The sequence below is a fragment of the Myotis lucifugus genome, unplaced genomic scaffold, assembly GCF_000147115.1.
Source record: "Myotis lucifugus unplaced genomic scaffold, Myoluc2.0 scaffold_71, whole genome shotgun sequence".
Taxonomy (NCBI): domain Eukaryota; kingdom Metazoa; phylum Chordata; class Mammalia; order Chiroptera; family Vespertilionidae; genus Myotis; species Myotis lucifugus.
Genome location: NW_005871119.1, coordinates 109,482 through 127,412, shown reverse-complemented (window position 1 = coordinate 127,412; position 17,931 = coordinate 109,482). Strand labels below are relative to the sequence as shown.

General features: G+C 37.7%; 1 protein-coding gene across 1 annotated transcript in view; it reads right to left on the bottom strand.

The window, feature by feature from the left end:
- SNAP91 (synaptosome associated protein 91) overlaps positions 1-17,931 on the bottom strand; it is a 119,934-nt gene that overhangs the window by 68,169 nt on the left and 33,834 nt on the right. The window contains exons 2-7 of the mRNA XM_023755177.1: positions 13,685-13,827; positions 12,950-13,025; positions 11,999-12,101; positions 10,224-10,317; positions 8,562-8,673; positions 335-441 (exon numbers count right to left, since the gene is read on the bottom strand). Of these exons, the coding sequence (XP_023610945.1) occupies positions 335-441; positions 8,562-8,673; positions 10,224-10,317; positions 11,999-12,101; positions 12,950-13,025; positions 13,685-13,827 (635 nt within the window). The remainder of the gene's footprint in view (positions 1-334; positions 442-8,561; positions 8,674-10,223; positions 10,318-11,998; positions 12,102-12,949; positions 13,026-13,684; positions 13,828-17,931) is intronic.

Below are 17,931 nucleotides of genomic sequence, written 5' to 3'. Positions count from 1 at the left end.
GGATTTTTCTCTAGGGTTCAATAAAAAGGAAGCACTTTCTTACGATCAAAGATAGCATTAAGGGAAATGGAGGAACGGACTACCTTACAAAGCAGTAAGTGAGCTCATATCCATGAAACCTTTATTTAAGACAATGGTCATCTGACTGGGATACAGGCGTGCAGTGTACAGGTCTGAGTGAAAAGTTGGATAGATGACTTCTAAGGTCGCTTCCAACCCTAACGCTCTGTTATCTGTGGCAGTGTTTGGCTAGATTATAAATGTTATGATTTACTCCAGATACATGAGCTAATATTTTACAATTATATAACCAACAAAGCTTTATATTACTTACCTCTGCAACTTTGAGAAATTCAGACACGCGCGTCATTCTAGTTAGAAATCGTTTGTAAATTTCTAGAGCATCTTTACATTGTCCTTTCTTCATTTCAAAAAACTTTTCTAGAACAGATAGACAAGCATTTTTAAAGAGTATTATATTACATTTTATTATAAGTGTATATAAATACCATTACTTAAAATTGAAATTAATGTTTGAATCAACATGGCACTAAAATCTGTAAGAGGTATTAATGCACCTAAAACAAGGGGAGCTCGGTGATTTAAAAAGGGTGCTTGTTCTACAGTGTCTCACAGGAAACAATGGAAATAATGAAAATACAGTAACATGTGAATTATCACAACAGTTAAATTCATGATCCATACCAACCAGCTTTCTGTTTTGGAAAACAGCTTTAAATTCTTTGTGATAACAATCTCAAAAGTAATGAATGACTGCATTGAACTGCATCCTTATTTCCATACTAAGCTCACCCTTAACCAATAATTTACATATCATAAAGCAATAACATATAAACTTCCATGAATTAAAGAATTCTCTAAGATGTCTACACTCCGTATAAATTGATTCTTCCTTTATTGGTTATAAATTATTTCTTTCAAACAGTATAATGCAGCCGTGGGCAAACTACGGCCCGTGGGCCGGATCCGGCCTGTTTGAAATGAATAAAACTAAAAAAAAAAAAAGACCGTACCCTTTTATGTAATGATGTTTACTTTGAATTTATATTAGTTCACACAAACACTCCATCCATGCTTTTGTTCCAGCCCTCCGGTCCAGTTTAAGAACCCATTGTGGCCCTCGAGTCAAAAAGTTTGCCCACCCCTGGTATAATGTATGTTTTAGTTATAAGATTGTGAAGTTTTGTGAAAAACATATGGTTTACCAAACTCTTTATGACTCTATAATCATGTCCCCTTTCTCAACCTGTAGCTTTCTAGACAGAAAAAACAGAGGCATTTGCTGTTCTTTTCTGTACTCCCAAGATTGGACATCACGGTAATTACGGTACTATCGCTCCATTACAACTGCAGCATGACAGTGTGTTTTCTCCACACTGCTTTGAAGAAAACGAGCACTTTATCAGTGTTTTTGCCCGCCAGTCTTTCAGTCCATAATTACTGACACTGCATATGAAGACATGGTAGGTCATTGTCTACAACAGCTCCCAGGCAACTCTAGATCATAACCAATGGCTCGGTATCATCATTATTTTATATCTGCACAATGTTAAACACATGCTATTTTTATATTCTCTCACACTTTAAAGTTCTTGATTTCATTCAGCATGTAATTTTACTACCTCAAAGTATTTTTAATTTTCTCAAGAAAGGTTTTAATAATATATAATTACACAAAGAACTAATTATTAAGGGTAGCTACTCATTACCTTCTGTTGACAGTCTTTTCGTAATTTTACTTTTAGCATGGACCACCCCTGCAGGCTATTCAAGGGAAGCAAAGGGATTGAGAAAATAAACACATACTGTTTCCTACTTGTTAGGATTTGAGAAGGAAGCAAGCCTTTAAAATATATGGTCAAAGCCAAGGATATTTTCTTTATCCATGCTATCCTCTTTTTAAATGCTATAGATAGGACCATGGTGCTAAAAGGAAACAAGTCATTTTTGAAAATAAGGGCTTATTCTGGTAAACTATACTTTCCTTTCTTTCTTGTTATACAATCTTCATATAAAAAATTCTTCAAAATGTCTAAATTACTTTTCTTTATTATAATCTGTTTATTTCTTTGCATTGGGTCTTTAGCAATAACACAAAAAGAAAAAGAAAACTAAATAATCTCAATTTCCTTTTAAAACCAATACTTCAAATTTTAAGCAAATTTTCTCTGTTTCCTTTAGATGCTTTTAAAATTGCATCTATCATGGTAATTTAGGATTCAGGAACAAAAGAGATTCAATCATCATGGTTTTAGGTCATAAGTTCATAACTATTTCTATAACCATGGTAATGACGATGAAAGGCAACATGCACTGACATAAGCAAAATTGAGAGGACCCCTTCTCCCCTTAGAAACCAGGACAGGTTCCAGAGAAATTAACACCTTTAACAGAAGGTATGTGTCACCCAGAAATGAGCCTCTGTCTTTCTTTCATATTAAAGCTGATATATGTTGGTTTTCAGTGTCTGAAATGATCAAATTTGACATTCATAACATAAATCTTTGTACATAAAGTATTGATAAATCCCATCATGTTAGTATTCACTTTCACAAGTAACTGTCCTAGGAAAGAAGCCACATGAAAAGGAATCTCATCCCTGAAAGACAAACCAAGGCTGTACACGTGGATATCAGTCAGGAAGGGAAGCATCTTCTAACTTGAACATCAGAGTTTCAAGATAGATAAAATGTTTGTGAAGGTTTCCGGCACCAATATTGACTCCAACATTAGATGCAGAGAATTGGTCATGAAGTCCTTGATTAAAACTAACCCATAATATATTTAAGTTAATTCCTAGCATTTACGTAGTAAAAAACATACCTGACTGAAAATACTTAGGATTCTAAGTGTGCCTATATTCTAGAGTATTATTTCACAAGAGCCATTTGTCAACGCCGAATGAAGGCCACTCACACCAGAATGTTGTCGGGCAAGAATATACTCCCCTACCACTTTTGAAGAGTCAGGTCTTTAATATGAAAAGGTGTAATTCTCCTCCTTTTCTGCTCCTAATTGTGGCCAATAGACTATCTTTTTCAAATTAGATGAAATAAAAATATGTACCAAATGGTTATTATATTAATAAAAAAGAAAAAATGCATTCTTACTACAATCAATCAGTGAATTCAACAGAAGAAAAAGTAGAGCAATATTTAAGTAGCTGTTCAAGACAACAATAGAGGAGGATCACATAGCTTAACATGTTTAATTGTTACATGAATTGTAGAGGCCCTATATCCAATGTTCTTCAAGCAGAAGTGGGAACGAAACAAGGGTCCACTGGTGAGAGAGGATGAGAATGAACCAACTGGGTGTGGGTTTAAGTAAGATGAGCAACTCAAAGATAACTGAGGTTTTAGATTTGAAAGTCTAATTATATATAAACAGAAACAAGGAGATTAGGAAGGGTAAATTCAAGAGCTCAGTTTTAGATCTTGCTGAGTTTTAGGTAAGAACACAATATCTAAATTTAAGTGTCTACAAATAAGAAGACATGCAAAACTAAAGCTCAGAATAAAGGTAAGAACCAAAATAGTAGATTTGGGAGTCATCATAATGAAGATAATAGGTTTTCCAATGAAGAACACACAGAAATAGCAGAATGGTAAATGGCTAGAAAGGAACTTTAGCAAAAGCTGACATTTCTGAGTGGTAAGCAAGAGTAAGATCAGCTAGCAAAAGAGAAATGAGAAAACCTATCTTATTTGGTTTACAGATAAACTGTCCCACCTGAAATAAAGGCAATATGGTTTTGAACTGCATATTATGGGCAGGAATCTTTCCACAGTAAAGGCAAAATATCCAACAGCCCTGTATTCGATGTTGGGATTGGCTCACCCAACCCCCATTCTTTCATTTTCTAGACTCATAGAAGCCAGGGTTCTGCGAATTACACCTGTGGGAGGCCTAGAAGGTGAAATTGAGGCAGAGCCATATGTCTTGTACCTTTACACCTGTTTCCTACAAGTGATAAAATCCTACGAGTTTATCTTTCAGCAGCACTGCACTGTCTGCAGTCCACCTTCGGGGTTTTGAGGAGTAATTGTTATGGTTGCAGCTACTTGGCATGACTCCCTCATCCCTGGATTATAACTTCAGGTGTCCGTTCTCCTGCTTTCTAGGGTTGCAAGGCAGTCAGGGTGGTAGCAGCAGCGACTTTCTTTGAGCACAACTTAAAGTGGTGGCCTTCGTAGTAACTAACTCCCCTAGATTCAGTAGTCATCTCAGGAGGCTGAACCTAGAACCAGTTCCTGCAGGCTTCCAATAATTACATAAGTACCTAGCTCCCTGTATTAAATCTCTTTTTATTTACAATATGTAGGGTACTTTCTGTTTCTTGAATAGGTACAGTGTTTAATAACTGAAGTGGCTGTAGAAATCAGACCCTCAAAAATGTTGAAGATGGGAATCTTGGGTTAGATATGCAACCTGATTGGCTCTAATGGCAGCAATGTCCACCTGCAGCTACTGGAAAATTAGATTCTCATAGGCTGTGCTGCACAGGAGAAAAATAATTACTTAAATGATCACCTACGGTTTTCTGAAATGAGCACCCAGAATTAAGCTTATCAGAGCGAGCAGCTGCTGGGATAGAGACCACCATGATGGGAACAAGGCAAACACAACTGTGGGGTGAGGGAGGGGCTGCTTCTGATTCCCCTGAAGAGCTTACAAAGGAAAATGACAGCACAGGATTTTACATTATGGACGCAAGGTTCCGTTCAGACTGTGATACTACAAGCTGGCCTAAAATAACCTTATCTCTTGCAGACACAGGGCTGTCAGAGCTGAAAGTCAGATGAGTGGCTAATCCTGTGAGTTGCTGAATTATAACATATGTGGGTAAGTTAAATTTCCAGCCTCACCATGGTGTCCTTTGTGAAAATTAGGGATTTTATTGTAAAAGGAAATTGAAAACAAAACAAAACAGTTGGGTAGATTCATACAAAAATGAATCTATCCTTGCTGGGAAAAGCTTTTCCCGCTTAGTCGGAAGAAGCTGGTCCTGCCTTGCTTGGAGATCCTGTAATCAACCTCTTTCATCAGAGAATGAAAATTCTCCTCAAACCCTATCCCTCTACGTCTTATCCCCTTCCCTTTGTCAACTGCCTCAATAGAATGAAATCAGAATCCAGCAATTCCTGCATGCCCCAGGGAGACAAGCACAAAGTCGGACCCAGGAGGAAAAAACACACATGCTTCAAGAAGTACAAGAGTTTGTAGACTTATGTTGGCAGGATGACTCCCAGACAAAATGAAAGATACTGACTTAAATTTAAGTGGTAAATAACAAATAATTTTTAGCATGAGCATGTCCCAAATATTGCATGGTGTTTATTAATACAAAAAGAGTCATTCATGTTGATCTGAATACAAATTTAATGGGGCATCTTGCATTTTTTTCCTCCTGAATCTGTCAGTCCTAATTGATAAAAATCTAGAGAAGTGGAATGAATTCTAAAGGTCTGAGCAGGAAAGAAGGAATATTACATTAGAATTTACAACGTCATTGATAACATCGATTTGGGTGAGCATACAAAACGCGTGGATTCAAAATGCTAGCCTGAGCATCTGGGAGGGACTCAAACACAGTGGCTCTCAAACTGAAGTCCCCAGATGGGCAGCAACAGCACTGATCAGGCCGTATTAGAAATGCCATTCTCAGGCCCTTCCCCAGACCTACGGAATCAGAAACTCCGGGTTAGGGTCTAGCAACCTGAATTTCAATAAGTCTCCCAGGTATTCTTAAGGAAGGTCCTAGAAACACAGCCAAAGAACTTTTTTCTTTTTTCTTGTCTCCTGCAAAGGGACTGTTATCAGAGTGTGCACAAGGGAAAAAAAAACGTGCCCAGACTTTTCAGGGACACAGACTCTAAGCTGATGCTACTCCCTGGGGACTCAAAATGTCACTCTATGTTCTATCATCCTGAGTAGAGGCTCTATGGAGATTAGGTGATAAAAGAAAATGATATCCCAGTGGATGCATGAAACTATCTGCGGTTATTGCCCCAGTTTCCTGAACATATAGTTGGAACAGAAGTACTCTGAAACTAGCAGAGTCCTCACGATTGTTTCCTAATTTCTGCAAAGCTATAGGGCTAGCATTCCATCATATCCCCAGTTAACTTGCATATCTGGTTTGTGCAAAAGATGCATGGATGGTAGAGAGTAATAGTAGGTTACTGCAAACGTAATCAGGTGGTGACGCCTATTTCAGAGATCCAGATGTGTTCTCCTTACCAGTGTACAATCAGCACAGCTCCTGACACCTGACAGGCAACTATCAAACCAGAAAATTCTTTTATCTCCAGTCAATAAACAGAGCTCATCGTAAGTAGTTAGGTTTCATCTGGCAGGATGCCAGTACACCCTCACTGTCTTATTTCAGGGATATCATCCTCTCTGGCTGTCATAAACCCAGGGATATCACTTTAATGACATTATCCTGATAGTATCTACTGGACAAGAATTTCAAGTATGCTAAGTGCCTTGATAAGATACATGCATATCAAAGGGTGAGAGATAGAATCTATGAAAGTTCAGGGACCTGCTACCTCAGTGAAGTTTCTGAAGGTCCAAAGGTCCCCTCCCTGTGAAAGTCAAATTGCTTCACTTTGCACCTCCTATAACCAAACTACAGGCAAAAGTTGGCTGAGTTTTTGTTTTTGTGGGTTTTGTTTTTTTTTTGGTTTGGAGGTAGCATATACAACATGTGTGTGCTGCTTTCAACAGAATATCTAGTACAGTATCAAATATGAAGTAGAATCCCGATGAAGGGAAGGCTCTGCAACAGCTCCAAACTGGAGCCACATGGGCCTTTGCTCCTGCAGATCTAAAGGAACTCAAAGCGTCTGCGGCAGCTCCGAATGCTGCAGAACGCCCTGGCAGGCTCCACTGGGAATTTTAGGAGCCTCCAGTGCTTTGGAGCAGAGCCATGTCTTCTTCAGACAGTAACTAATATCTTTTGGAAAAATTGCTCTTGGCTTGCTTCTACAGACTTTTTTCTGACCATAGAATATCGAGTAATCATGAGACCTCAAGTGTTTTCTAATATACAAAACCATAAAGTTGGACAAGTGCAAGAATACTCCATCATCAAACGGAAGTGGTATATCAGAGGTCAGCCTCAAGCAGATCCTGGATCCCATGCAGGTTGTGTGAACACGGCTCATATTCCCTGTGCACCTCCTCTGCTGCACTGCCCTTTCTCTCTCAGATCATGCCTACGATCAGCTGACTGAGGGACAATACAACTCAAGCTTGGTTTACAGATGGTTTCTCATGCTGGCACTAGTTGGAAGTAGTTTGCTGAATCATTATATCCCCACAGAGGGGTGACCTTGACAGTGAAAGAAATCTTTTACTGCAGGGCAAGCTTTAAGTAGTATATCTATCTGATTTTTCACTTTATGTCAAAGGAAATATGAGGACTCATATGGAAATATACAAAAATATGCGCAGTAACTAACCGCTGGCCTGTTTTACCAGGGACTTAAAAAAATAAAATGGGAAGATTAATGACAAGAGATCTGGACAAAAGGTAGTAGATGGACCTCTCAGAAAGAATGAAGAGCATGAGACTATTTCTATCCCATGCAAATGCAGGCCAAAGGCAACCAAAAGACTCTCATTAATCAGGGGATAAGAGGACTCCATAGACTGATGAACAAAGTGCCATTGCTAAATCTTCAGTCTGCCAATACCCGAGATCAATGCTGGGCTTCCACCTTGGCACCATACTCCAGGGAGAATGGAGTCATCCACAAAGTAATAGGATAAGCATGAATTCCTAGGGAGGAGAGCAGTAATCTCTCTATACCATAATAGACGGTTTATCCTATACATGGATCTATCCTCTGCCCATATTGCTCTGCCAATACCTCCATCTGTGGAATTACCATCACCGTATCTCACACAACACTGTCTCTATTTTTACTGCACACAAAATGAGACAACAGACTCCACAGAATCCATCAGTCTTAACATGAATCCCATCCATCCAGAAGTGGCTGGCCTTATGTAATGATGGGATGGCCTACAAAGAATCCATTCCTAACCTACTCTAGGAATATACCTTAAGAAGCTGGGGATTCTAGTGTACACTCTGAACCACTGATCACTACATAGGTATAGGATCCTAGGAGCTAGAGTGGCTCCTCTCACTATTCTACTGACTGAGGTGGCAGTGGCTGCTTGTTTCCTGCACATCTTCAGGGGTGGCATCACAGGGAGTTATTAGCAGAATGGAGCAGTTATTTATCGTTATGGGACTTATTCTGAGAGGCAAAGCTTAGAACCTACTCCCTCAGTCATTCTGAAATTTTGTAAGCACCAAAATCCCTGTATGGAATCCCTTCCTGCCTAAAACATCTAGATTACTTTCTGTTCCTTGAGCTGAATCCTCAGATGTAAGAATACACAGGGAAATGTGACCGGAATGAATAGTATATTTAGATTTTCATGTATGAAGTCTGTGGTATCCAAATCTTTGCATCTGATCCAGTCTTTATTCAAACATCATTCAGTAGTCTACTTACCAAGTAGGTTAATAACGCCATCATTGTAGCAAGCAAAAAGTTTGATAAGATCTTTGAAAAGAAGCATAAATGCAGCATTTATGACACCATTTGTTAGCTCATTTGGATGCACCTAGAAGAAAATGAGAAGTTAATATGTTAAATCGTATCATCAAATGACAATTTTTCTCAGAGCACATCAAAGTGTCTCAAATGATTACTAAGAAATTCATCCCTATTTTACAAATGTTGTGTAATTCTCTTTGTAACCCTGCCAATATCAAAAGATGGATCGCATTTTTCTTGCTTTAAGTCAATGAAGTTAGTCCTATCAATTATAAGACATATATACACTCTATTTGATCAGTAATCCATAGATGGGTCATATCCACCTTTGAACATCTGGTCTTCTGTTGCTTTTACTATGTTTTATTACATTCTTCCACCTCCTCTATGTAATGATCTCTGGGTAAGGGCCTGCAGTAACTCAGCGAGGAAGCACAGCATGGGAAATAGATACCTTATCAGCAACCCCTAAAATAAATCTAGAGAATCATAGCTTTTACGCATCCACCAAATACTCTAACCACCAAAACAAAGAAGAATAATTTCTCCTCATTCCCGAATCCTCATTCACAAGCTCTGTTTCTTTGTTTTTTCACTCTTTATGACTTTTCTCCTTTAGGACAGTATTATTGAAGGGAAGAAAAGCAAAGAAAAATAAATGTACAAAAAGAGGAAAAGATAAGCAATTCCATAAATGCCTAGCTAAGTCCTTACTACAAAACCTATCAAAAACAAGACAGTTTGCTGCTTTCACTGAAATGTCGCAGGAGTTGGGTGCTGTGACTAGGATGCAATTGTAAAGTAAACCATATCGTTGTAACAGAAATTTTAAATTATTAATATCTGAGGAAAATAGTTTTAAACAACCACCAAAGGAAGGAAAAGCTAGCAATGTGAGTTAAGAATCTTACTACATGTCAGAATACTTTATTTTCATGAATTAAATGTTTATTTAATTAAACTTTTTATTTTGAAATAACTATAAATCCATATGCAGTTGTAAAAATAGAGATTCCCAGGTACCATTCACCCCGTGCCTCCCAATGGTAACATCACAAAACTATAGTATAATATCACAGCCAGGATATTGGTATGGATACAATCCACAAGTCTTATCCAGATTTCCCCAATTTTATTTGTATCCGTGTTGTGTGTGTTTAGTTCTATATAATCTTACCACAGCCAACACACAGGTATGGTTTTACTAGTAGAGACCAGCCAGGAAGAAGGACCAGGACAAAAACAAAAATAATTCTCTTTGGTGGATGGTGTCATTTAAATGGTCTGTATAAAGTGGCTTCTAACAGCAGGCTGAGTCAGCTGCCTGCAGGTACATTTTGCACTACATTCTGTCAAAGACAACAGGAAATGTTCATCCTCCTCCACACCTGGGGTTCCAAGAATGCATCACTCACATTTTTCCATGACTTAGTAAATACCTGGAAAACTGCTGGGACAATCTGCACCATCATCTCCACCACGCTAACAGCTTCAACTAAGGGCTTATCTAATGTAAATGAGGGAGATCTAAATCTGCTTCCAGCTTTACCTGTAGCCCACCTTCAAATGAAAGACAATATCGACTGTGTAAGAAACATCTGCCAGTGAGATACATACATCAAATTCAAGCAGTGCATCGATTTGTCCCTGCAGAATTGGCATACTCTTTAGTAGCTTTTCTGGAACCATTGTTCTCATTACACCATCAGCCCTACAATTTTTTTAAAAAGAGAAAAAGATAAAACTTTCTTGTACATCAAAAATTCAAGACCACACACATTGTTCCAAGCTATTTCTCCCCCCTCCTCCCATTTCCTTGTTAATCATGTGGGGTGATTTTGAGACATGAAGAGGCTGTAGTTGACCCCGCTCTCTGTATTACTTCCTTTTATCCATTCTCATTCTTCAACCACACAGGCAACAAAGGAAGAGAGCCATGTGGTCTGGATATTTAGAAGCCAGTTGAATTTCTAAATAGATTCTTTTAAATATTTAAGCTAGATAATAGTATTCAAAATACAAGTTTCCTAAATGCCAGTTTGTTTGTTTCTGAGAGAGAAAACAAGTCATGGAAGTCTTCAAAACCTGTAGGCCTGGGAGTCCAGATGTTATACTATGAACCATCAGTGAAGAAAAACGCATGCTGATAGGCACAGTTTGGCCTAAAAGAAATGTGTTTAGCCACACAGAATGAAAGCAGAGGTTAGTGCCGGAGGGTGCCTCAGAGCAGGCAATGAACCCTGGACCCACCGCTTAGGGAGCCCCTGCATCCAGGGATGGTCAAGAAGCAGTGGCAGTACTGCAATGGGTGAAGAAAATGTGATGTGAACAGGCCGATGATGGCAATTTTCAAGGTCTTTCTCACTTCGACGGTAGGAAAAGTATCCCCAAGTGTCCTGATGTGCATAAAAGGGTGCAGAAGTTTCTGAGAAGGTGTGGACTTGTGGTGGGGAGGCCACAACCCATGTGAGAACATCAACAATGATTGCCCAGGGCCATGTTAGCAGTCAGAGGAAGGGGCATGGACTAGAATCTTCTCTAACAAGAAGGGGATGAAGTAAGAATCTTCATTTTATAAAATGTTTACCCACAAGAAACTAACTTATTTTGAATAGGCAAGCTTATTATTGTTCATCACCATGATTTAAAAAGTTCAAAGCTAGGGCTGGGCAAGCTATTAGAAGAACAGAGTTAAATCTTTTTGTGTGAATCCCTGAAACTAAAATATTAAACCTTCTACAATGCCTTGTCATTTTTTTCAAGTTAGAAAAAAATCACAAGATTTACACAAATTTTTGACTGAACATTTCCGATTAAACTCAAACATCTATTTAGAAGGAAATAAATGTTAATTAAGAATTAAAATATGTTTCCGTTTCAATGAAGCTTTCTTAATCAATGGTTAGTACTAATATTTAATTCAATTATGGGGTGTGTGTGTGTTTATAATACCAGGGCGGCATTACCTCTCAAAAAGAGATCTCCACCGTGTACACAGTTCAGTTTAACCTCAATCAAAACACATTGAAATAATTATTGTCAACTTCGGTCACTGCTCTTTTAAATAAACTTTGCTTAAATTCTCTCCATTTAAAATTAAAGATATATATATATATATATATATATATATATATATATGTTTAAGAATTTTAAATTGATTTTAACAAACAAAATGTTATACCAGAACATCATGTCAGATTTTATGCATGATATATAAAGTATATTACAACCTCAAGGCTAACTTCTATAATATTATTGAGTTTCTTTTTCAAGCATTTGTAAACAGGGCCTTCATAATCAAAATTAATTGGCATTTAAGCTTAATTAAAAGAAATTAAGTGTGCTTCAAAAACTTTTTCTGCTCAAATAAATAGGAGAAAGAAACAACATACCCTTTCTTCACCCTGGCAAAATCAAATGCCATCTGTCTGTAAGAGAAAGCCTTTTCATTTAAATATCTACTATAGCGCCTTATGAAGGTAGACATATCATAACCTGGGGAAGGAGCAGAGGAAATAAAACTAATTAATAAAATACCTTCAATTGTGCTTTGCTTAGTACCAATTCCTTTTAACTCCCCAATGTAAATAATTCTAGGGTAAGGGTCAATAAGTGTATCAGACAAGCGTCATTTAAAATACTACTGCAGGCAAAATGGCTTTGCCATGAGACATTCCAAGACTATTCGGTTTAGCTATGCTATCATCCTTGTACAGAATGTCTATTCTGATTTTTCCTTGCAGTTTTGTTCACTGTTTCAAATAACAGCCTGTTTTAGACTTAATATGTGCAACTCTCTGAGAACTCTCCACTTGCTTGGTGTGCCTGCCTTATATGTAACAGCAACCAGCAAATATGATGAATGAACAGATGGATGCCATTTGAATTCTATTCCTTTATAAAGAACACTCCTTCAGGACTGTTACCTGTTTTTTAAATTGGGAAAGTACCTTTCATTTCACTGCTTCTTGTACCATTATAAACAAACAACTGTGGGTCTAGCAAAACCACTGTTACTATTTAAGGTAAACACTAGAAAGACAAAAATAAAATTTACATAATTTACATACTAAGTTATTTTAACAATGAGATATTTAAAAACTAGTATAAACTACCTATATTCAGGGTGTCCCATAATTATTCATTCAAAGTGTATATATACTTCGGGTTAAATGTGAAAAGAAAGAAACATCAATTGAACTATCAAAAAATGTATGTACACCCTATACTTTTCATTTTTCTTAAACACACAGTTATAATGATTTTGTATTAGTAACTTCATTTCAAAAATAAAAATAATTAGACACAATAAACATTAGCAAAAAAACCATAAATATTCTCACCATGGGATCCACTTTTGTCCAAAAAATTGCTGAGATTGAATAGTGTATTTCTAGAAGCCAAATACTGAATAAACCTCTGAAAAACAAAAATTAGAATCAAACGCCAATGTTCTCAAATCATACTTTTAAATAATTTCTGATACTAAAGGGAATTTTTATTTTTACAAATTGTCACTCTTTTCCTTTACTTCGTTATAAATCTTCTTAGTCTCATGACTTTCTCTGAAGGGAGAAAAAGCCTGAATAATACTTACTGAGTTAGAACTAAATTGTATGATCTTTCATTTCTATATATATTAGAAACACTATAACTTAATAAGATTCTCTATGCATCCTATACAAAGTGGGGAAGTTTTATATTATTAATATTTTCCAAAATTAAATGTTTATGAAAGCAATTTTCACTTAAACGCACAAAGGAATACTTCCTATGGGAAAAATAATTTTATTGTTCCTTTTCCCTAACATTTTTGCCCACTAATACATTGACATGGTAAATACATTTAGATACCAGTAATACTGAATACTTAGATAGCTCTAATAAAATGTCTAACCACATCTGCTTTTTGAAAAATAGCAAAATAGATTAAAATTGTACTCTAGAAGAATATGAACCAAGATTTCCTCTTCTTTTTCTCTTAATTAGTGAAAACCCAAAGGGCCTTAAGTCATCATCATACTCTTCCTCAAAAGCCTCATTCCCCCACCCAAAATAGGCAAGTTTACTTAGTTTACCTCATTTCCATGCACCATGAGATGATGTGTTGTGACTAAAGCTTTAAATACAACCACCCAGCTACTGTTCGTTGCTCGTTCAAAGAGCGTGTCGGCCATCTGAGGAATATTAACATTGGTCTCATTGGTAGCCTGGATCAAATCTATGAACATATAGAAGATATCAGTCAATTATATTAGTCATTAAATACAAAAATTCATTTCAAATGTTAAACGTTTAAACCTGTTCACTAAAATGAATTCAAAATTGCTTTGAAAATAGTTAACAAAATTTTTTAAAGTTAAACTGTATTATTTTTACACATATATTTATGTGTTTTTTCTTAAGCTTATTTTTTTTCTATTGAATCGTCTTCTAAATTTTATGTGTTTTCTATTACCAATGTCATTTTTTAAAAGTACAAACCGCAGGAAAGCTAAGCCTCATATTAGTCATCTTTGTTATCCCTCCAAGCATAACTGTCTCAAACATGTGGACACTTACTCTATGCATCATTTGAAGTCAATAACATAAATGTTTTTTTTGAAACACAATAGCTAAAAGCATATTTCACTTGGATTTTAATTTTGATGGATGTTATAAATACATTTGTCACATAAGTGTCAGAATGAGAGCAAATAGTAAAAGGAAAGAAGTTTACTACGCCCATCCAAGCTTTCAAAGAACATCATGCATGCATTAAATTACTATAATTTGACTCTAGTTTCTAAGGGAGTAAAACTTTATAATACATTCACTATCCTACATATTATCAGTATGATTCCAGGTCTATCTTAGGGGAAAAAATTTTTTTACAGTGGCCAAGAGGGGCTGCCCAGCATTCAGAAAACATGGTGAGTATTGTCAAAAAGCAGCAGAGGCAACCCAAGATCACAGGCTTACAAAATGAATCTAAGCCACACCTAGGCAGTGAAAAATTAAGAGGAAACAACACCTTAGACTTCCTTTGCATGCCACACCCACCATCCAGAGAACTGCATGTGATTCCCATTTCCAGGTAATCCCATGCAATCAACACGGAGGCAAACCCATGCTTTTCTTTACTCAAAATCCACACTCAGTAATCATTAAGCTATGTATTTGTTTTATGCACTTCTCTATTTTATAATAAATAAGGTTTTAAAAAATTGATACTCCATCACTGAAATAACTATTAATTTCTTAAAGGGTATCGATAATTGTTCTGAGTTACAAGTGAACCAAACCGCCCTAACCGGTTTGGCTCAGTGGATAGAGCGTCGGCCTGCGGACTGAAGGGTCCCGGGTTCGATTCTGGTCAAGGGCATGTACCTAGGTTGCAGGCACATCCCTAGTAGGGGCTGTGCAGGAGGCAGCTGATCGATGTTTCTCTCTCATCGATGTTTCTAACTCTCTATCCCTTTCCCTTCCTCTCTGTAAAAAATCAATAAAATATATTTAAAAAAAATAAAGTTCATACAAGTGGACCAAACCAGGCTTATTTCTGACTTTATTTTAAATTCCATTCATCATCCATGTCCCCTTAACGCTCTTCCCTCAACATTCCTTTATTGGAATTCTATTCATCCTTCAAGAAATCTTTCCTGGTCCCTTTTAAATGTAGCCCCATGTGATCTCTCTCTGTTTTAAAACTTGAGGCGCTTTGTTCTTGCTGGGTGTTCAGATTAGATGTGTCCCCGTCCTAAGTTCCTGCCATACCAAAGCTCCTGGAAGATGGAAACAGTCATACCGATGTCTTGTTTCCTGTGCAGCACTTCATAGAACACAATGCACAGTAAACATCTGCTGAGCAAAATGTATAAAAGCTACACTTTAGCCCCAAATATAAGGAGTTCTTTGAAAAAGAAAAATCACTATGCTATCACATTGTTTTCTGAGACAATATCATAGGACTAGTTGAAATTCTGTTCCAGTCATAAACTTTTCTATTCGTTTATTTACTGAACTGGGCTCAGGGAATACAGAAATGCACTGCTGGTCAGAGGAGACAAAAGCATGGTCAGATAATAGAGAAACCCCTCTAAGAGATGAGTAAAAAGAGGCAACATAATAGTAGAAAGAATCCCGGGCCAGAGCCCTGCTCAGCCCCTGCCTAGGTGTGTGACTCTTGGCAAATTAATATCCCTTTGACTCAGGTCCTCATCTTTTAAATTGGGGTAATAATTACTACTTTTCAGGGCTATTATAAGAATTGCAAGTGGTCTGAACAAAGTAGGTGCCCAAATAAATGTTTGTAAATACTGTTACACATATACTGCATTATGAAAATACAGTGAGATATTAGGAAAGATTCCATGGAAAGGACCCTAAACTCAGTCATGACCTGCGACAGGAATGAGAAGTACATTTTTAGCAAATTTGCAAAGTGTGGAGCCATAAGAGGTGCTGTGTCCTTGGACAAATGTGGGGGTCTCAGGGCTAGGTGTGGGCAGGTGGTGGGGAGAAAGTTAACTAAGAGCAAGGGAATGGCCGGTGAGGGATCTCACACAGGACATTAAAGAGTTTGGATTTCACCCTATGGACTAAGGGGACTCTTGGAAAAGTACCAATAAGATTTCACTTTTAGAGTCAACCACGTTATTCAGCAACCACTAAATGCTATCTGCAAGGTAAGCAGAAGCACAGGATGAGGAATCATCATCTTTGCCTGGAGATACTAGAAGGCATGAAAGTGGCAAGTTAAAAAGTCCAGTTGAAAGTCAGATGAGGTGAGCTTAAACTAAACTAGTAGTGGAGATAATGAATGGGGAACAGAAAGATATTTATGAGGTACAACTGACAGGATTTGCAAGTGTGTAAATGGATATGAAGAGGTGAAGGGAAAAGAAACCCTGAACAAGTCCAGGTTTCTGGTTTGAGGTCCAGTTAATGCTTTTCACTGAAATTGAAAGAGAGTTGTTTCAAAGAAGATATGAACTACTAGAGGCCCGGTACACGAAATTTGTGCACGGTTGGTGTGGGGGCGGGGGGGAGGGAAAAAGTGTCCCTCAGCCCGGCCTGCACCCTCTCCAATCTGGGATCCCTCTCACAATCCGGGACCGCTGGCTACTAACCACTCACCTGCCTGCCTGATTGCCCCCTAACCACCTCTGCCTGCTGGCCTGATCTCCCCCTAACCATTCCTCTACCGGTCTGATCACTCCCAACTGCCCTCCCCTGCCGGCCATATCGCCCCCTAACTGCTCTTCCCTGCCAGCCTGATCACCCCCTAACTGCTTGCTCCCCCGTGCTGGCCTGATCGCCCCCTAACTGCTTGCTCCCCCATGCCAACCTGATTGTGCCCCTAACTGCATGCTCCCCCGCACTGGCCTGATCTCACCCCTAACTGTTTGCTCCCCTGCACCAGCCTTATCTCACCCCTAACTTCTTGCTCCCCCATCAGCCTGATTGCCCCTAACTGCTTGCTCCCCTGCTGGCCTGATCGCCCCTAACCGCCTCTGCCTCAGCCCCCGCAACAGTGGCTTTGTCTGGAAGGAAGTCGGACGTCTGGAAGATATCCAGTCAACCCGGCCTAATTAGCATATTACCCTTTTATTAGTATAGATTTTGGACATGATATATTTGAAATAGCTGTTGGAGATCTAATATGACCAATGGATTTTAATGTAACAGTATAAATGTTCACTGACATGGTTTCAGATTCAACATTACAATTTAAATTTAAGAAACTACCACTTAAAGAGTTGTGGTGTAGTATCAAGAATGTCCTGAAAAGGCTATTAAAATGGTTCTCTCTTTTCTAATTGGGTATCTGTGTGAGGCCAGATTTTCCTCATATATTTCAACCAAAACGATATATTCCAACAACCTGTATACAGAAACAGATATGAGCAACCATCTTCTTTGGAATAGGATATTAAAGAGATGTGTAAAGATATAAAACCAAACATACCACTCTTCTTACTACAGTCCTTGTTATAGAAAATAATTATTTTTCTCTAAAAGTATTTTTTGTGCTAACTTATCAATTGGTTTCTTATTGTTATTTTAAAAAGAAAAATATTTAAAGACTTTCTGTTTTGATGTCGAATACAGTAATTATCTAAAGACATAAATCACATAAACAAAAACTTTGAATTGCTCAATAATATAAGAGTACAAAAAAAGCCCTGAGAACAAACAGCTTGAGAGCTGCTTTTCTTGGTATATGCCTAACAAGGGAATTGCTAGGTTGTAGGGCATGCATATATTTAACTTTACAAAATGCTTTTACACAGTAATTGCACCAAATATATGCTCATCAGTAGTTTATATGATTTTCTACTGC